This window comes from Thermobia domestica, chromosome 10 (assembly GCF_964235325.1).
Source record: "Thermobia domestica chromosome 10, izTheDome1.hap1.1, whole genome shotgun sequence".
NCBI classification, from domain to species: domain Eukaryota; kingdom Metazoa; phylum Arthropoda; class Insecta; order Zygentoma; family Lepismatidae; genus Thermobia; species Thermobia domestica.
In genome coordinates, this window is record NC_137463.1 from 242,558,460 (window position 1) to 242,580,768 (window position 22,309).

The following is a 22,309-nucleotide window of genomic DNA, read 5'->3' on the forward strand; positions in this document are numbered from 1 at the left end:
GTTCTACAAGTTTAACTGAAAGAGAGGAAGTATTATCAAAATTACAATTGTCAGAATCACATTCATCATATATGTCATTAATGCTATTCGTTTTATTATGATAATAAACAAGGTATTCACTACCTGGTTTCTTTGTTGTGGCCTGGTCCTCCGGTCCACCGGAATCTGCTGCCAGAAAGGTACAGTGCTGTTTCTGCCGGGCACTTTGTTTATTTGTTTTTGGTTTCCAGTGTCCTTCCCGTACGATCCTTTGTCCATTAGGCCTCTCTCTAGAGTGACTCCGGACCGCATCGGAGACGCTGGAATGAGATATAGGACGAGTAGTTTCCATGGGAGACAAATAATCCCTCCAAAATAGAGGAACAGTAAGATTCTTCTGTTCAATTATAAATTGTTTGGCACTCAATTTGATATCAGCTTTCCATTTTAAAAGAAAGTTATTTCCTAACAGCAAATCAAAATGTGGAGAGTTTATGATGTAAAATGTTTCACTGAATTCACAACCTTGAATTGAAAATTTAATTTCTGTGTTTTCATGAAGTTCAACCAAATGACCATCAACAGTGGTAGTCACTAATTCTGCTGAAGTAGGGTTTATAGGAACACGACACATAATTTGATGTAAATATTTTCTGCTTATCAAATTGATACTAGAAGCTGTGTCCAATAAACAAGAGTTTGTGATGCCCGCAATTAGTACTATGATGTATAATATTTGTTTATCACGCTGCATATTAATTAGTGTTTTTGAAGGTGGCACTGATGTACGCATAGTTTTTCCACTAACACAGAACCGCTGAGTATGTCCATAACCAGCACATTTATAGCATCTAATAAGATTACGTTTTTCATTTTGCAAGCCAGAAACTTGTTTTTGAATTTTAGAATGATTTTGTGTTTCTTCAAAAATGTTCGGTATATTTATAGCAGGTGGCATTGTTTTAAGTGACATATAATCTCTTTGATATTTAACAAAATGATCGTAAGTTTGCGCTATGGTCAACAATTCAGAAACTGAAGATGGTATGGCTTCCCCAAAACAATTTTGGTATATTTCTGGTAAAACCAGACTGGTTACAATATTACAAAATATTTGTTCAGTGTATGTCATACCCAGAACATTGGCAACACTGATTTTCTCTTGGAAAAATGTTCCAAGTTCTTCCCCATCATTCATTAATCGGTAGAAGAATTTTCGTACATATTGTGTGCGACCTACTGTGGATATATATTTACATAGCAAATTAGTACAAATTTCCTCCCAATCATTACAACGTGTAAGGAAAGAATGAAAGGTTCTGTTAAATTCACCCCTAGTTTGGGTTAAACTTGCTACCAAAATAGCTTCTAATTCCAAGTCATACCTCCTTATAAGCTCATCTAACCTAACCAGAAAGATGAAACAAGAATGGCTATCTGTGCCATCTACTATAGGTAATGACTTAATTTGCTGTTCCAATGAACGGAAAACACTTTGCCCTAGTAATTTATCAAAGTTACATTGAATAGCAGGACGTGCCATATTTGGCTGCATTAAATTCATCTGTGCCAATGAAGACGGCATTCTACTTTCATTATACTGTTTACACTGCGTTTCATTTTCATTCCTATAGGACACAGTTCGTTCATTTTTCATGAACTGATCCTGTCTACCCTGTACATTGGGAGTACCTTTATTATTGTGTTTTGAAAAATAAATGTTACGCTGATGTATATCTGTGCCTTGTCCAAGATTATTTTGGCCTACAGACTGTACATTCACACCGCGTCGCATCGGAACCTTAGTCCAAGATACCTTTGATTGGCCTACATAAGGTTTACCTGCACCACTAATATTGCCACAACGTGGACATGGGTACCTAATTGTCTGTGAAAAATGTTCACTATTAAAGGGCTCACACGGAGCTTGTACATTTTGTTCAGAACAGTATTGTTCTCTAAATGAGTGTGCATTGAATTCTGCACCATATAACCCACTGGCTGTGTGTGCAGTTTGTTCAGCACGAAATGGCTCCCGTGAACCTCGTGCATTCAACTCAACATTTAGTGGCTCTCTAAAAACCTCAGCGTTTGGGTAACCCACACCAACTTCACTTTCAGTTTCAATAGTTTGATTAAATTCACCTTTATCACTTTCATTACTCTCAGTTACCTCTTCATTATCTGAGAAAGAAATTAGGTTATGTTCACTCATGTTTTACACTTAATATATTCTCTAAAGTGCTCACAACTTTCAATGATTCTTTTTTTTTTCCACACGATATCTCATCAAGAAGACAGCTGTAATTTTTATGCTTGCCCACTTGAATCACTTTGGATTTCGCAGCCTTAAAAATTATGTAACATGCTTGGCTTCTAGTGAATTCTATAAATTCAACGGAGGCCAGCACAAGGATTATTAATAGATATCGTGGGAAATATAATACTAATTTTAAAGCAACAATTTTATTAACATGGAAAGTATATGCTTTTTATACACGTTAAACAAGTAGTGAAAATGTAACGAAGAACAACAAGTAATATAAATATTCAATATCGAAATCGTAATTTAAATACGGTATCTTTTATATACTCTAAACCATTAATTTCGTAAAGTCTCAAGACGAATAACAAGTTTAATAATTTTAATTGTGAGCACAAATGATTAGTTTGCATAAGGCCTCGTGGCAGGTTCACAATTTAGAAGTTTTAAATCTCCAAAAATATATTTATATGAAGCCTTTTTATGCCGGGATGATACCATAAGACTTCCTTTCCCATTTACATCGATTCTAAAAGAATATGATTTCTTACATTATATAAATTATAACCTATTATAGACGCGAGCTAAACTACATCTCTACGTCTTACCTGCTAGATCCAAAGTGAGTCAAATTCGTAACGGCCCGGCTTAGTTCTCGACCTGGTACCGAAATTGCCCACCAGATGGTAGCTCACTTCAGACATAGGCCTATCAATGCTAGACTATCTCTCCCTCTATGTCATTTTATCTTTGCGCTCTTACAAATGTTCTTATACAAAATGTATACAAAAAACATTTATTGGGACTATTACGTTACACGGCAGTGCAACTAGTGAACTCATAAGGGAAACTCACAAGGTCTGTCCAGTAAGTGATGCCACTAGGTCTACAAGTATGAAAAAAAAAAAAACATTTATTTGCATACGTAATAATAAGAATAATAATACCTGTACATTAAATTCTTCAAAATATTGTCTTCTTGTGTTGATACATCTTTGCCAGAAGGATTTACAATCTGCAAAGGCATCCTGGAAAGCCTGCTCAAGAAGTGCGTTTAAAGCCATTTTGCAAGGTGCTTTCACGTCGTCAATTGTTCTGTAACGATATCCTTCAGGGGGTGGGATTTCAAACGGGGAAACACTCATCCTTGAAGGCTTGTTGAACCATTGGAAAAGTTTGCGCTGCAGACTTGCCGAGTTTCACACCAGACTGGATCGCGTATCTTTCTTCCAGTGAGCGCTACATCGTGACTTGTATAAGCGAAGAAACAGAGGTTTACGAAATCGCCCAACCTTCTCCTCTGAAAGCTTAGAAACAACTGAGCAAGCACTTGCTTCACTGATTACCCTGATAAAGCACTCCCTATATTCCTCATGAAAATTCAAATCGTTCCCACAATGTAACAAAAGTGACTCGGCGACACTACCGGCTAGAGTTGTAACTAACTGCGTCGTCTGCTCATGGCAGTAACTAAGTGTATCATTGGCTAATTCTATCAGACTCACTCGCTCTGCATGATTTGATTCGTTCTTGCTTTTAGTAGTTCGTTAGTACCCAACTTCCTTGAGTGGCGGCGCCAGTCTCCACAGTGTCAGCTGGAAGAGCAGCTGAAACCTTTTATACTATATTATTACTTTATGACTTGGTTGGGAGTTGACTTACACCACTATCGATCCCGGTGGATAGGGCGCGCTGGAACGTAGTCGTTGCACAATAAAATATATACAGTAACATACTGTATATACAGTATGTTATACAGTACAATGTGTATATACTAGTAACATACTGTAACATTACTTTCCGGAGTGACCATGTATTTCACTCCATACTTTCAATAAGATTGATGATAATGAGAAAACAAATTTGAAGAGCGCCTTTATTAAATTGTAAATTTCTAATAAAATAAATTGCGTTCTGTTTCAGTGAAAGCTGTGGATGGAGATCGAGGCATTAATAATATGATCACTTACTCAATCACCAAAGGATCTCAGGGAATTTTTGATATTGACGCCACTTCAGGTGTTGTATTTACACTTCAACAATTAGATCGAGAGAGCCCATCAAGTAGCAATGGAGCCTACATATTGGAAATTATGGTAATGTATTATTTACAACTAATTCTCAAGATCGTTATCAGTAGCGTATGCGTCTTAATAACGTGTCATGAAGTAATAATGATTTATTGTCGTTAAACAATAAGATGTTATAATAAACAATGTTAAGATTTAAATTGGTATATGTGTGAAAGATGAATACGGTTATCTAATAATTAATCTATACTATACTTACGACGTATTTTACATAGTTAACAATGATTATGATTGAGCTGAGATAAAATTATAAAATACTTCCGATTCTTAACTTTTACTTATAAATTTCTTCTTGAATTTGTTCACTATAACATTTTATATAAGGGTGTATCAAAAAGGACTTTACAACTTTGAAAACTCTTATTTATTTATTTATTTATTTAATTAGTTAGCTTACACACATGGTTTCGGTGTCATTTTGTACCAAAATGCATAGTTTTTTAAAAACCTTTAACCTTATACGTAAAAAGGTTCTATGTGGCTTCCATTGGTGGTGCAGTACACATCCTATCTGAAGTCGATTTCTTGTCAAACATGCTGCAGCATGTGAGGTGTGACTTCTTCAATTGTGCGGTAGATCCTACCTCTGAGCTCTGGTAGAGAAGCCGGTAAGGTTGGAACAAACACGGTATCATTTATGACCCCCCCAAAGGAAGAAATCAAGAGGTGTCAGGTCCGGTGAACGTGGGGGCCATATAATTCGCCCACCTCAGCCGATCCATTTACCTGGAAAGCGGACATTTTGGAAATCCAGGACGTCGGACAGGTAGTGCGGCGGTACGCCATCTGGCAAAAAGTGTACGTTGTATTCTTGGTCATCAGCGTCAGTCTGTGGGATTAAAAAGTTTTCCAGCATATCTAAGTAACTTAAACCGATGATAGTCTTCTCTTGAAACAAGAAAAGGCCGTAAACTTTGTTCTTGCTAATTGTACAAAACACATTCCATTTTGGGCTGTCACGTGCATATTCCAAGGATTTTCGTGGATTTTCGCTGCCCGAAATTTTACAATTATGTTTATTAACTGTACCACTCAAGTGAAAAGTCGTCTCATCTCTAAAAATAATCTTTCCAATGAAAGCTTCATCTTCATCCAACCGATGTAGCATTTCCACACAAAATTCTTTACGAGCAATTCTATCAGTGTCTTTTAATTCTTGCACCATTTGTAATTTATAGGTTTGAGATGCAACCATTTTTTCAACACGCGCCAAGCTGTCATGTGTGGGACGCCCAGCTGTCGAGTAGCACGCCGCGTTGATTTTGTAGACTGTTCAGAAAGCTTTGTCTCATATGCTCTACAACGTCTTCAGACGTACGTGGACGAATTGAAGATATTATTGTGTCTTACCGAACATTCAGTTTCAATAAAACTCTGTATGCCACTGATAAATAGTAGGCAAACTTGGAGAACCTTTACCATACTTTGTACGAAAATTACGTTGCACAGTTGTTGCAGACTTGGATTCTTCAAACCAAAACACACAGCTAGCACGCTCGGGACCAGTAAAGGCAGCCATCTTTGCTTCAATTGCCGCTAGCGCTTGGGGTGGGTTGTTTCTGAACTAGTATACTACGTGAGTCAAAACTTGATGTATTTTGTATGGACAGCAAAACCATACGTCCGTCAAGCTGGCCCGCACAAATTTCATATTCAAACTAAAACAGTACCAAAAATTTGTACCCAATATGTACCAATTTGTACCACTAAAATTAGAATTTGTACCCCCACCAATTTCAAAAAAATTGAATTTTTGATGGCGGATCATCTTGACGTCAAGCTGGACCGCACAATTTATTTTTCTTTCCAATTCGAACAAAAATGGTGCGAAAAATGTGTACCCAATATGTAACAATTTGTACCACCAAAATTAGAATTTATATCCCTACTGATTTCGAAAATATGAATTTTTGATGGCGGGCCAGCTTGACGTCAATCTGCCCTGCTCAACACATTTTTCTTTCCAATTCGAATGAAAACTGTACCAAAAATTTGTATCCAACATGTACCAATTTGTACCACGAAAAGTAGAATTTGTTCCTCCACCCATTTCGAGAAATTTGAATTTATGTAATTTTTAAAACTATACCTTATCTTGGGCAAACCAGGAGGTAGTGAACAGTACCGAAAGTACAGTTCGAAAGTAGAGTGAAGAGTACAGTTCGAAAAGCCCCCCGAAACAAAATCATAAATACGCCACTGGCCTTGATAATCATTACAGTCGATCTTGTCGCCTTTCTTGTGAATCGGAACAATGATTGATTCGTGGTGGACGAAATCGCATCCGTGGGTTTTCTCGGGATTCTCTCGTTTTTTCCCTGTTTCTCATTCCACCATTTCTTCCATCATTCACTTACAATTTCATCCGTCTCCTTTAGCACTTAGCTTGCATAAACGTGGAACTTTAAGCTAAAGAGTTCATTTCAATTATTGATGATTGATCCCTTCTAATCTTGTGGCAATTCCTCCCTTTTTCCAGGTGAGGAAACTGAGTTTCTGTATTTCGTTTCACAATCCCCCCCCTTCCCCAGCTAAAATTAACGCGGAAGGAATTTCGTCTACACCCAGAGATTTGCATTGTTTCCATTCTTTAATCAATCTGTTTAGTAGTTTAGACGTGGTAGATGTATTTTCTTTCCTTTTTCTGATCGGCTTTATATTAGAGCGATATTATTATTTTTAACTTAGTTATTTTCCCAAGTTAAATGATACGTTCAATAGAACATGCGAAGTTATGCACAGAATACATAATTATTAGTATTAGAGACACCAGTCTATGTAAGAACATTCGGATATACTAACAGACACTGAGCAGTGTTTATTTCAGAAAATAATGTTCCGGGGGGAGGCTCAACGGTATTCGGTGGAGCACTTATTATTTTCACATGGTACTGTTCTATTTATTATTATATTATAGACGTATTATTCTGGTCTCCTCCGGAGGCACTCACAGAGCTCCGGGGGGCACTAGCCCCTAAAAACATGTCTGGAAAACATGTTAGCCCCTAAAAACATATCAGAGTTCCGGGGGACACTAAGTATCTAGTTAAAATTATTACAACTATTGTAGATACACTTTAGGTTTTAATTACGGTTAAAAGCGGTCGGGCCCCTGACAAAATCCGGCCCTCAAAACCATTTCGTCAGGCCTGTTGATCGGTTATAATTTTTTTGTGATATATTATACTAAATTGAAATTTTTCCAACTCTCAATTCTATAGTGTTAAACTACGTCAGTCAACTTCCCTCCTGCAACTTGACCATGATGATAAGACTTAGATAATGGGAGTTGTTAGAGCGGGTGATGGGAAACGCGTCCCCCCCCCCAAATTTTTAGGTAAAATACCAAAAAAGATAACGAACGCAGTAATATGAAATTTAGTGAACTCCATGCATCTCCCCCAGAATTGAAAAGCTAACAAAGAGTATAGCTCAGAGGCCAACGTTATCTTCTCTTCACTCCAACTCCTTCCCATTGCACTGGAAACTGCCCTCGACGTTGGTTATCCGACCTGCGACGCCAGCACGATCCATATAACTGGTTCGCTCCCTCTTTCGACTTGCTTATGCTAATTCAGAGGCCTTTCGCATTTTTATTTTAATGGCTTTTAAGTTGACAGAAACAATTCACGATGCGAGTTTTCAAAACACAACTCTTTTCGTAAGTAAGTTGGTGTTTTTATGAATTAAGAGAATACGTATGATTTCTTCTTCGATATCACGGTTCTCAATAGAGGTGGTTTGCCTCGTTTTAGTTGCATGATGAATTCTTGGTTGATCTATTTCAATTCCTCTAAACAGAAATAAGAACTGGATACAAGATTTGGAAAAAAAAAAGACAAGAGGGAGGAGGATGAAGTACGCACTTGCTAAGTCATGTGATGTATAGAAGCAATCAAAAGCTTTAACCTTATCTCTGAACTAACAATGGAAGACTAGACTAAAGATTACACTATAGACGAATTATATTCAGATTGTGAAATCTCACAATGAACCTCAGTTCCGTAAAATAATTCCTCAAGACGGATGGGGAATTAAATCCAGGATGGGAAAATTAAACAAGTAATTGACAAAAAACAATAAATAATGCTTTGTTTTTAAACTAAATGTATAAACACTGAAGAGAAAAAATCAAATTTGTCAAAATACAAATTTGTCAAAATTGGTGGGGGTACAAATTCTAATTTTAGTGGTACAAATTGGTACATATTGGGTACAAATTTTTGGTACCTTTTTTGTTCGAATTGGAAAGAAAAATAAATTGTGCGGGCCAGCTTGACGTCAAGCTGACCCGCCATCAGAAATTCATTTTTTTCGAAATTGGTGGGGTTACAAATTCTAATTTTAGTGGTACAAATTGGTACCGGTACATATTGGATACAAATTTTTGGTACTGTTTTAGTTTGAATATGAAATTTGTGCGGGCCAGCTTGACGGACGTAAAACCATGACTGTAAAACAAATGAATTATTCAAAAATTTAGTCTCCATTTTTGTAATTCTAGGATGCAGTAAGTTATATATATATTATTATTACGCTTTTATTTCTTTCACCTTAAACTGAAAATAAGTTTAAAATTATTTAAGCACACGAGAGAATGATTCAAATTAAGAAAACATTTGTTGCTGGAAGAAAATTAATGAGATATTGTTTCATTTGTATTTCAGGCTAAAGAAGAATCTCAAGCTGTTTTTCCACCTCCAACCGTTAAAACCGAAGTTACTATTATAATTGAGGATGTGAATGATGAAATTCCAACGTTTCGAAGTAAAGCTTATTTTACAGAAGTAAACGAAAACGCACAAGCCAATACTCCAGTCACGTTCCTGGGAAATGCGATTCCAGAGGTGTTCGACCACGACAGGGTAACTTATGTGACAGTGTTATTATATTATTATTATTAAGTAATAGTCATAATAATACCAACGTTTTTAATTAAATAAGTTGTTGTAATCATACTGATAATTGTAAAAGGTAATATTAAAGTATCCTCTCTTCCCTTTTCTCTCTTTGTAATGTAGCTTTTTTGCGTCAGAGAGGAGTACCCTTCCTTAGCCCTCCTAGGGGGAGTGAGTATGACGTGGAAATGAGCGTCCCCGTAAATATGAGTGAGGTCGACAGACCAGCCGCGAAGCGCCATCATAGTTGGCGCAAAGCGTAAGAGAATTTTCAAAAATAAACCCTGCCTTTCCTTGATTGTGAGCACTCTTTATTATTTTTTCCTTCCATTTTATATATTTTTTTCTTTTTCCTCCCGAATTTTGCGCCCCCTTACTTCGGCGCCCGCGGTCGTCGCCCCACTCGCCCCCCTACGGCATGGCTCTAGGGAGGAGCAACTTGGAGAGACAGCAAGAAAAGGAGAAGAAGGAAGAAAGTGTGTGCATTTCATATTTTAATATCAAATAATTTCTACAAGATATTAAGAAAATCAGAAGAATCTTTAACATTATTAATATTTATTTTAGTTTCTTTTCCTCTTCCTACTTTCCTTCTTCTTCTTCTTTAAACCTCTTTTGTTTCATCTCGATTAGGAAACGGAGAGATAAGGAAAACTCTCTTCGGGGAAGAACAAGAGGTTTCCTCTTTTTCTTCTTTCGTTTCTAATCCCGGACAGGAATGTAGCAGGACGTTTACGGGACCGCTTGTCGCTCCTCTCCTCTTTTAGAAGAAAAGAAAGACAAGAAATAAGGAAAAGAGACCAATTCTACACTAAAGCTAGGTTGCCATGATGCAAGAATCTTGTAAAAAAATAACTTGGCATAATAACCCAATTTCTGGCCTGAGCCACTCCACGCCATCTGTTAGCGACTGGTGGAACTACGTCCAACCTAGCGAGGAACGCATGGCCCTATCGCTAAGCAGCGTATCGGGAGCTTTCTAGACCACGACTTCTATTCACGTGACCCCCAGTTTGCCTCACGACGCTGGGTGGACGCCGAAAATTGGGGAGGCACCAGCCGGGAATCGAACCCGGGAATCCAACGCTCTAACCACTAGAGTATGGTGTTCCCCCGCAAGAATCTTGTAGCTGTCGTTAAAAAAATCTTGCAACCCAATCTTTCTATTTACTGCTTATACATTACAACTTTCTGAAAGCAAGAAAGATACGTATTTCTACCCATGCAGCACTGCACTCTAGTGGCCAAATAGTGAACCTCCTGGTTAAAAACGTGTATTTTTTGGCGCGCTTCCCCTCCCCGTCCAAAAGAATCCGTCATTTCGGAAGCGGCGAAACTTTTTTTTCTTTCTTTATGTCAGTGGGAGGGCGATAGCAGGTATCGAACAACCGAACAAGGTGACCCAGAAAAGTTGCAAATGGTTTGACTCCTTGCAAGATGAAAAAAATTGTTGCGTGTCCCTTTTCAAGACTATGTTTACATGGGGAAATATTGTAGGGTTGCAAGTTTTTTTTTTTTTTTTAATAACAGCTACAAGATTCTTGCAGCATGGCAACCTAGCTTTGTAATAATGAAGGAAAAGAAAAATGCAAAGATGGGGAGAAGAAGAACATCAGAAAAAGAGGGAAAGAAACAGAGAGATTATCTAAGAGAGAGAGAGTTGGTGGAGGAAGAAAGGATAGATAGATAAATAGATGTACAAGAAGAAGAAGGGAAAGTAAGAGAGGATTCCGTGAGAAGAAAGTTTAAATTTTAACTAGCTGAAACTGTGCTATTTACACAGCGCACAGTTCTAATATGAGCGTGAACCTCCTTCCCAATTCTCACTATATCTGTGCAAGTCCCTTTACGGACACAAGCAAAGAACAGGAAGACTCTCAAAGGGAGTGAATTGCTATAGACAAACATACAAATGTGGTATTTTAACATATAGAATGTTGGATGGAGTTTGTGGCAAAATTAATGCAAACTTTTTTTTTCTTTCTTATAATTCCATATCCGAGTACGCTTCATTATGGATCCACAATCCTTCGAAGTTGCCAGCTTGCAATAGGTTTTGTCTTTCAGATTAAAGCAAAGCGCCTGAAATGTCCATCAACCCGCTATACATAGCTCATTCACTGGTTGCATCTTACAACGGTTTCAACTTTAACGTCCTAGTGGCAATATTAAACTAATAGGGACAAAACGACGCCTAAAATATGAAATAGAAAAATAAAGACAAGTATTTTGAAAATTTGAATGAGAATTGGCAAATCTACACAAAATTTGGAATTAACCAGCGTTTCTAGAACTTGTGGTTTTCGAGATCTCATTGTCGAAAGGATTATCCACAAACATACAAAATTTTCTTAACCGCAAACATATAAACCCAGCATTTCAATATGTAGATGAGACTGGTTGGTAGCCTGATGAATGGTGTTAATAATAACTTCGAGTTAAGCACAGGCTATCAAGTAAGTCTGTGCTGGGCAATATAATGTCAGTGGGTTTTCTCGGGATACTCTCATATCCTCCCACATTGTCATTCTACCAATTTTCCATCGCCGTTTACTTACCTTAATTATCCGTCTCCCTTAGCCTAAAGGGCATAATCATGGGGCATTAAACTGAAAGATTTCATAAATTGTTTACAATATATATTTTCTTTCTTTCTTTTTTTCTTTCTTTCTTTCTTTCTTGATAGCTCACAGGAACTTACTTTTTGGATAATCCTCGTAGATAAACTAACAAAAAGATAATAAACGGAACTTAGAAGTGGGAGACTAAGAAAAAGAGATGGGGAACTCAGGGCCGTACCGTGGAAAATCAGCGCCCGGGGCAAGAGTATACGACAGCGCCCCCATACATATATTCCAAGCAATTTTTCCTATTTTTTTCCTTTTTTCTCCCGAATTTTTCGCCCCCCTTACTTCGGCGCCCGGGGACGTCGCCCCGCTCGCTCCCCCCCATCACGGCACAGCCCTAGGGAAACTGTCAACTTTTGAATAGCCAGATAGCTGAAATCACACGGAATAGATCACTCAAAGACAGAAAAACAAGTTTTGTAGAGAAACTAATAATGGTACTGATGACGAACAATGTGTTGTAAAATAATCTGAATTGATAGGAACAATTACACCATGTGGGTAATTTTACCCGTGCGTTGAAGTTTTCAACTTGTTGCAGGATAAAATGTTGTGAGCTCTTAGTTTTTCCATTGTTCGTTTGAATTTTAACTTTCAGTTTTGTTAGTTTTATATTATACTATCAGCTGTTTTATTTTTACAAAAACATAATTTAGATTTGACTCCGCATTGGTACTAGATGTAACCCCTTTTTTTCGATCAAATTTATTTTTTATTACAAAACTTACTTTTTTTTATTTTTCGTTTTTAGAAAGTGTTACTTCTGTCTCTTACTTAAACACTGAAATGTGATAAATTTTGCTCTAAAAGTGGACGTAAATACACCACGAAGGCTTAACTGACGTTCAGATTCTAACATAACACATGTTCGTGCTTTAAAAATATAAACAAGGTCATATATGTAACCATTTACGATAAGTGCACAGTAGAACTACTTGAAAGGTTTCTGTTATAAGTTTAATGTAAAATCTTCACTTAAATTCAATGGGAATTACTTGCGAAAAGCGCGGGTAAATTTGATCCCTCTAGGAACTAGACGTATCAGCTACGAGCTTGGTAAATCTAGGGCTAAAAGCAGATATTTTTCATTATGATAACAATATATATATTTCTTTTCATCAGGGAAACAATGGAACTTTTCAAATGTTCATTGAAGGGGATGGTGGAGTTTTTGAAGTGACTCCACGACAAGGTATAAACGAAGCCTCATTCCTTATCAGAGTCAAAGATCCTTCCAAGTTAGATTTTGAAAGAATTACGGGTAAGTGATAGTTCTACTACTAAATTCTGGTCATTATTATACATTATGTTTGCAGTTTTGCAAAAATATGAATATAGCAAGTGAAATTATAGAGAATAATACAGGGTGTTTCAAAATGAATGTCGAGGTTTTAAGGATTTGTACTATTTATTACATTTAACGTACAATTATAAATAATATATCAAATGAAAGAACAACTCAAACAGTTTTTGCTACAAGTGTTCCATGTGAACACCATTCGTCACATGGCACACATCGAGTCGATAGGCGAGAAAGGCTCATAAACTTTCCGCCAGGATATGGCACAACACACATTCAATTTAGGAGAGTCTCGTTGCAACTGCACTATCTCGTGGGTATTTGCTGACCCTCCCAGATGCTAACATTATGAATGTTCACATTGTTACTTAGATGAAATGTTTATTTATCACTGAAAACGAAACGATCTAGAATATCTTGATCGTCATAACATTTCATTTGCAATTTTGGCACGTAAACTGTATTCTGTAGGTTTTAGAGGTTGTAGCAACTGCAAACGATAAGGACGTATTTGTAAGCGTCTTTTTTTAAAAGTCTCCACACAGATGGTTACACTGTAACTACAGATTTAGTCTGTGCAATATGTAAAACACAAAAACTTTTCTGCTCATTAGTCACTATCTTTGCTACTTTCTAACGGTAAACAGAGGAAACAGTGCATGCGGATGCATTCGTACAAAATTATTTGATTTGCTCTTTCATTCGATGCATTATTTATAATTGTAAGTTAATTGTAATAAATACTACAAAGCCTGAAAACCACGATATTCATTTTAAGACACCCTGTACTTATGAAATGAAATTAAGTCGAAATCAAATTATTGATATATGTGTAAGAAACAAAAATGAGATATTATTAGATTGTATGAAGAAACTCCGTTTTCCACTAATTTGAAGGTGTTATTATTATTATTATTATTTTTTAAATTACATTTTCGATCTACTAACTTCTCACCAGATATAAATTAGATGCAGACCGAAAGTTCTATTACAGAATGTAAGTTAAATATTTTATAAAATAGCCAATGTATTACATTTTCCGTTGAAACTATATTGATTCATAAAGTTAGCCAATCCTCGTACACCATTAGTTTTGTAAATTTATATTAAAGGATTGATAACTGGATAACTTGTCTTGCTTAGTAAGGAAAATTTTACTGTGTTATTCTCATTTTGGATGTTCTCATTTTCTATAAATTATCTTTTCCAGTTATGAATTTTACATTAGTTGCCAAAGAAACTGTGCCAAAAAATCCCAAATACAGTACCGTGCCTGTGACTTTACATATTAGAGATATGAACGATAATTTCCCAGAATTTATGGAACCTTTCTACGAGGTAAGTTGACTGTATATTTTTAATATATTTCGTTTTACGCAAATTGAACTATGTGAATACTGAAACTTCTTACCTGGATTTTGCATAATTAATTTACTTTGATCAATATTTCAACCACGTCCTTTACAGTTGCCTTCTTCAGGATAGAATCATCTGTTTGCAGATTAGTTAGAGTTTTCTACATTTTTATAATTTTCTCTTCGTACAGATAATTTTGCAGCTAATTTATATTCTCATTTGTAGAAAAGCACACAATCTGAATTATAATCTTCGTCGGAAATGCACACTTTGACCTTGGTACAGATAAGATATTTTAATTTCAAACTGTATTAGGAAAGTGCCGACGGAAATGGTACTGTACCTGGCAACAATGTACTAATGTGGACTTGCATGTTTAATGAAACTAGTTATAATGTGTAGCGTGGTCATTCCAGTTCTTGTAGTTCGAAATAACAATAGTAAAATTAAGATGTTGGGAATTTAGAAGTAACAAAGTCACCCCTGGATTTTGTAAACTAAAATTTGTAGAATAGAGGTGACCTGGGTTTCATGACAAATGAAAGAGAACACTTTCTATTCGGAAACAGATTCTGATGTGAAGGGGGTGAAAAGAGGATAGAAGAAAATAAGGATATATTTGAGATAGGTAAAAATCTACACAGCACTTGCTTGGAACAGTCGGTGATTCTCTATCGATGACTCGCTTGGTGTATAATTGTCCTCCGTCAGGTACATGATCTCTGACCGAAGGGCAGCCAGACAGCTTAAATAGAAGCTCGACGCGGATGCAATGTAAATCGACTCAAGTCACGGCTTTAAACAAGTCTGAATACAGACGTTCTTTTTTACAACAATGTCAGCCTTGTCGATAATGGCAGAAGGCGCAAAAGACAAATATTACCCTTAATAAACACGGGTAATGGTTCGGATATTAAAACTAAGAGTCGCAGATTGTGCGTCTTACATCTTCGTTGTCAATTAACTCGTTTGTGTCCTTTCCTCTGCGTGGTTCTGTTGGGAAGCCTCGGTCATTGAATCGCCAGTTCAATGAAACGCCACATGGCTGATTGACGTCAGGCAAGGTGATTGTTGAATGTGGACAAAGGAACAATCTACATATTTATTGATTAAGAAATACATATTAAGAGACGAGTCAACACAAAATAGAAATTATTTTATATCTGAAATGTAACTGAACTGTTAGTTGCGCTAAAAGGGAATAGAAATAAAAATATAAATTTTAACATTGCTCTGATAATAATAATAATTCACTGTCCATAATTTCAAGTAAATAATGTTTGTCGTTTTCGCAGAATTTCAATCCAATACAACAGAAGTCCAAAATTTATTATTATTATTATTATTATTAGACATATTCATTGTGTAGGACACGATACCTTCAAAATAATTTAGATTCAGTATTTCTTCCACAAATAAAAATACAAATTAGCTACAAAAGAAAAGAAGAAGAAATTATAAAAATGTAGAAGACTCGGACTGACCTGTAGATAGAAGATTCTATCCTGAAAAATTCTATACTAAACAAAGGTGGTTGAAATATTGATCAAGTCTATTAATCACGCAAAATCTAGGCAACGAGTGTTTGTTATTGTTGACTATGTATTGTTATTTTACATTGTTTTAATACTGAATAAATCATAATTCAAAAGACCATACCTTTTCCTTTTTCTAATTATGTAAACTAAGGTAGTAGGTGGATAACAAGTAAAAGGAGGAGAAATAAGTACTGTATATATTATATTCACTCTGTGAATTATACTTATAGTATGTTCATGAAAGGAAATACACTTTCATTATTGTTACATATAACCAATTTTACCATGTTCGTTTATCTTTGCTACTCCGTTTATAATACAGGGTGCGTTCACAAAGGTTCAAAACTAGTCTCAGAATAACAAATGTATTACACATTTTTGTACAGCGAACTAAAAGTCTTCGAAATATGACCCTTGGGCATCAACACACCGCTACCAGCGTGTTTTCCATTGTTCATAGGCTCCCTGAAAGTTATCGCGCGCAAGGCTGTGAAGAGACCTCGTCGAAGACAGCTGGAATCGTGTGGAATCGCTAGCCTTTCAGGTCTTTCTTGATTCGGGGGAACAAAACAAAGTCACTTCGACGAGGTCTCTTCACAGTCTTGCGCGCGATAACTTTCAGGGAGCCTATGAACAATGGAAAACACGCTGGCAGCGGTGTGTTGATGCCCAAGGATCCTATTTCGAAGACTTTCAGTTTGCTGTACAAAAATGTGTAATACATTTGTTATTGTGAGAATAGTCTTGAAACTTTGTGAACGCACCCTGTATTCATTAACTGAAATCGTTTATTTTTACAACTATATTTAATACAAAAGTTAGCAAACACTGACCATAAATGGACGTAATCATCTCTGTTTCCAACAATTAAATTTTACTCCAATCAATACACTACGGCATCAAGCTCATAGCTCATATTAAAACTTTAGACCAGTACGCGTAAAATTTGGAAATAAATAGTTCCAGTTATGTGCGAACTGAAGATGATGATGCATATTTATTATGTAATTTATCTGCCTTACAAATAGCTTGTAGTATAATTAATTGGGTCTGATAATTACAAAAAATTCTCTTTTCACATTCAAACAACTAAACACCTGGTGACTTTACACTCCTTTAAAAGTACCTTTATTTGTACTATAACACAGCTACACACACACATACACAAAAATAAATAAATAAAATAAAATAAAATAAAATAAAAGTTCCTTGCACCGGATCCCAGGTATGGATTCGACGTACTTTGTTACACAGGATTCAAATTTCGAAACCCCAGAAAGATCGATCGTGACAATTTTTTGTTATGGACGAAAAACGAGCGATTGTGGATAGGAAGGATACATGTAACACATCCATACAAAACAAAAAGTTCAGTGCAGTGGACCCCAGGGATTCGATGTATTTTGTTACACACAAATTTTGAAACTTCAAGACGTCAATTTTGTTTTATGGGCGGAAAACCTGTGTTCTCCCTATCCAAAATCGCTCAAATTTTTCGCCCGTAAAAAAATTGATACGGTCAATCGTCCTGCTATTCCGAAAGTTGGATTCTGTGTAACAAAATACGTTGTATTCATACTCTGGGGTCCGCTAAACTTTTTTTTTTTTTTTTTTTTTTTAATGGCTGTGTTACACGTATCTATCCTATACAAAATCACTCAAGTTTTTCGCTCATAACAAAAAAGTAACACGATCGATTTTCCTAGGGTTTTGAAATTTGGATTTCTTTGCACAGAACTTTCATTTGCGTGTAAATGTGTGTGGTTGTCTAATCAAACGTTTATCCTCCATAAATTACGTGGAAATTAAAAATAAATACAATAATTTGTTCTTTCACAAGATACTAAACAGTACTACTTTTAATAGATCGCCATCTAAAATTAATTTTTTGAGCTGAATCACTTTGTTTAAGTTAATAAGATTTTTTTTTTCTATTTTTATCAGTTTCTTTGACATATTTATTATCTTCTTTAAATTAAAAAGCAATTTTGGATAAACTCAACACTATCTAATTTTCTAAACCTAACTTATTTTTATGTAGGTATCAGTGCCTGAAAATTCTGGTATTGGAACTACTGTGGCATGGATACAGGCTCTGGATGAAGATTCAGGAATCTACGGGACCAAGGGAATAAGATACACGAACGTTGGGGGAAGCGTTGCAGAGTTGTAAGTAGAGGTTTTAAATGTTATATATATGAGGAAAATAGCTAGTGTACAAGATATGGCGATTTAATCACTACTAGAATGCCTGCGTAATTTCGCTCTATGAGAATCTGGTTGGAATCAAGTGAGTAATTAAGTTTATAGATATTTTATATATTGTAGTCACAAAACCTGAAATCGATAGAACAATATAATTGTACCCAAAAGTGCTTTAACCACAGATCTTTTGGGAAGTCTACCAAATTAGACCATCCTGTTTATCCATTCGATTTAGCTCGGATTTCGATTTAAGGAATTTTTTAGTCATTAAATTTCTTGCAGCCAAAGATTTTGGTATATATATCTATGATAATCTACTAAATTAAATTAAAAAATATTCAACAGATATTTAAAGCATTCTTTACCAATATTACAAAGGCAGCATTAAAGACAGGTTTAAATAATTTGTTTAAGAACTGGATTGAGGTCATCAATGGGAACACAAAATATTCAGCCTAAAAGAAGTTTAAGAAGTAAAAAATATCTCTCTTCATAGAATTATGTCAAGCAAATAATAATAATAATAATAATAATAATAATAATAATAATAATAATAATAATAATAATAATAATAATAATAATAATAATAATAATAATAATAATATATTATTATTATTATCATCATAATAATAATCTCTCTAAGCGGAGCCCGAGTACGAACTCGTCATGTAAATGACTACCATATGGGTGGTATCTCGAGTACCAACTTACTAGATTCAGAATCTTAAAAAATCGGCATTGTTCTGTCAGTTGTGGAGTTGCTTTTAGTAGAAGCATTAGAAGTCTTACTAGCAGAGCATTTAAAAACTGCCAGTAGAGTAGGGAAATAAGGATTTAAATGTCGACTTGAGGGATTAATAATATTATTAAATAGTAAATTGTAAACTTCAATAATTGTTTATGTTTTACTTATGCAATTTTTTTTCTTTTGAGTTAGTTTTTTGTTGTTGACATGTTCAACTTTGGCTTTTTTTAAAAAATACGATTTCTTCTTAAATATTATACCAGTGATGATGATTGTTGCTGAACAGACGAAAATATCAGACATCAGAACGATAAAATACCCATAGTGAAGATTATTAACGTATTTATTTATATTCAAGAAATATAAAATTACTTAATGTGTTGAAAATTACTGTACCCAAGCAATTAACAAGGAAGTATTTGAACATTCCTAATGTACTGCAATGTAATAAAATGTGGTTTTTACATGTCCAGTGAAGGAAGGAGTGTTTTTTTTAAAATCATTTCGACTTGATTACGAAGCCAAGAGACGGTGGTGCAGTGGTAGAGAGCTTACCTCTGGTACTTAGGGTCCCTGGTTCGATTCCCGGCCAAATAAGTTTCTGGTGGACAACATCGTAGCCGTGGGTTTTCTCGGTGTACTCCCGTTTCCTCCCACTTCCTTCATTCCAGCATTTCATTAATTTCTCATCATCACCTTTTCCTTTAGTCTAGCCGGCATAACCGTGGCATGTCTTATTCTAATTTATACTCTTGTTGAGAAGGGAGTGCGCGTGAGTAAAACTGAAAAATTTTATTTCATTTTTCAATGCTACAGTAATTACTATATTTTATTTTAGATAAATATTCTGCTTACATCTTCCCATATATCAATTAAATATTTATGTGTAGTAGCTGTAACAGTCTTCTGTAGAAAGACTTCACAGTAAGATTAAAGTTTGGCAACAAAGGAAACTTGATCTTGATAGAGTGTGAATATTTGGCATTTTTTTTTTCAACAATTATTTCTTGAAGTTTATTAAATTTTCAAATTACTTTCAACTTAATGAAGTGTTAAATTTTCATGAATAATAATTTCAAAATTTTTAAAATGTGCCTTCTACACTAGTATAGAAGAAAATATTGTAGTAAACAATTAGCATTAAGAAATGAAAATGTCCAAAATTAATAATAATAATTTAAAAACAAGTAAGTTCTTTAGTCAAGTAAAAGAATTAATTTATTGGAAAAACAAAATATGCTGATTTTTAATTTGAAAATAAATATTAAATTATTATTAAATTATTTCTTATTTACAATAGAAAACTGTAAAACAAAAAACATTCAGTTTTAAAGATCAAAAATCGGCTTATTTTAATTTATTTGCTATTTAGAGAAAAAACACAGGGTGTTTCAAAACATCACTGACAACGTTTAGGAGGTGATTCCTGACACTAAGATAAGACAAAAAGTATAGACCAACTTGAGTGCACAAATGCTTTCTTTCGGAGTTACAGGCTGCCGAAAACATAACATTAAAAAAAAAAAAAAACTTTAAAGGTCCATAGTTTCAAAACTATGGGACCTACCGTATTCGGACCAAAACTTCACTTAGAAACTAGTATATTTCCTATCCAAATATCCAAGTTTCAGAATCATGCGGTATTTCCGCAGCAATTTTTATAGAGGTATTTGGTGAGTACTTCAAATTATTATGCATGTAGCCAAACTCTTCCTATAAAAATTGTTGCGTGAGTACTTTAGGATTCTGAAACATGTATTTTTGGACAGCACACATATTAGTTCCTAAGTGAAGTCTTGACCTGACAACGATAGGTCCCATAGCTTTAAAGTTCATTTCTTCATGTTTTTGGCACCCTATAACTCCGAAAGGAAGCAATTGTGCACCCAGATTGGTCTATACTTTTTGTCTTATCTTGGTGTCAGGAATCACCTCCCAAACGTTGTCGGTGTTGTTTTGAAACACCCTATATATATTTATTTGGCTATAAATAAAATAGGGTTATCCGATATCGAGACACTCTGATATCTATGAGTCACCAATTTTTAGGTAATATTAATTATTTACGCGTATACAAACAGTGTTGTACATCTGAAGTAAAAGGAAGAAAATTTTGACGTAATTTTGTAGTCTAATGACTATGTCTATAGTTATGTCTATCTCCTGTAGTGTTGAATGTATTGTATATGGAAAATATAAAGTGAAAAGATAAATACTGTGAGAATTCAAGGAACTATAGTTTACAGTTACCAGGACCGGATTAACCGATCTGGAGGCCCGGGGCTAGAAAAAAAAAATTGCGCCCTGCTGACTTCGCCTAATATTTTTCTTGTGAAAGTACAGCAGGAAAGTTATGGAAATATGTTTCATATTTTTGGTCATATTTTATTTTTATGATGATGATTGTATCTTTATGATTCTTTTTAGATAGCCAGTTGCGATTTTGATCAGAGTAGAGGCCCGGGGCCCCTAAGCCCCTACCTTAATCCGGCCCTGACAGTTACGTAAACAAAGAATTGAAGTTATATTAAATAATTCTTGTATTATTTATTTATTAATTTATTTATTCTATTTTTCCAAGGTTATTTCTACATCCAGAAACAGGCGTCATAACGATAAAAACAGATGGTTATACTTTTGATAGAGAAGTCATTTCAAGGCACTATTTGACGGTGGAAGCAAGAGATAACTTGGGGCAGGGTAACAGGTATGTATGACTTGTACTTGATTGTAAGTTTATCTGTGCTTTAAATCACTTATACATGTATTTATAGACGCTTGTATAATATAAACAATATATAAAAATAATAGATTTATGAGTTTCTTTATGGAAAAATATTTTAGACTCTACAAAATCAGGGAAAATGATTTAACAGTATCTTAATAAGCAATGTATAAATAGGTAATTAATTCAGTCTCTTTATATAGTGTAACTTGCCATAAAGGGTAGTGCTCGATTTTCAGTTAAGTATTTTGTAAGAATAGAGAGAACTGACTGTCTGTTTTCTTAATTAAATTCCTCACTTTTTGTGTGTGTGTGGGGGGGGGGGGGGGGTGAAACTCATGGTTTTCATTTGGGTCTGGAATTTCTAACTGAAGTTCAATTTTCGTGCGGTTTGTGGCAAATGATCAAGAAAGGATGGGAGATTTATGGGACCATGTTTACTAGTTTAAATTCATCCTAGGTAATATCGGACACGCCTCAAGAGAAACAGCAAATATTCGCCAGTGTACCTTACAATTGGAATGAGGAGCGGTGCGGAGGTTTGAGTTTTCTCCGTTAGATGGCAACCTCGCCAAGGTCAACA

At 35.2% G+C, this 22,309-nt stretch overlaps 1 protein-coding gene across 2 annotated transcripts in view; it reads left to right on the forward strand.

The window, feature by feature from the left end:
* Positions 1–22,309, forward strand: part of Cad88C (cadherin 88C) — a 331,106-nt gene that overhangs the window by 250,422 nt on the left and 58,375 nt on the right. For both annotated transcript variants that reach the window (XM_081729422.1, XM_081729423.1), the window contains 6 exons: positions 4,166–4,338; positions 9,000–9,197; positions 12,980–13,118; positions 14,368–14,495; positions 18,093–18,220; positions 21,583–21,708. In XM_081729422.1, the coding sequence (XP_081585548.1) occupies positions 4,166–4,338; positions 9,000–9,197; positions 12,980–13,118; positions 14,368–14,495; positions 18,093–18,220; positions 21,583–21,708 (892 nt within the window). The remainder of the gene's footprint in view (positions 1–4,165; positions 4,339–8,999; positions 9,198–12,979; positions 13,119–14,367; positions 14,496–18,092; positions 18,221–21,582; positions 21,709–22,309) is intronic.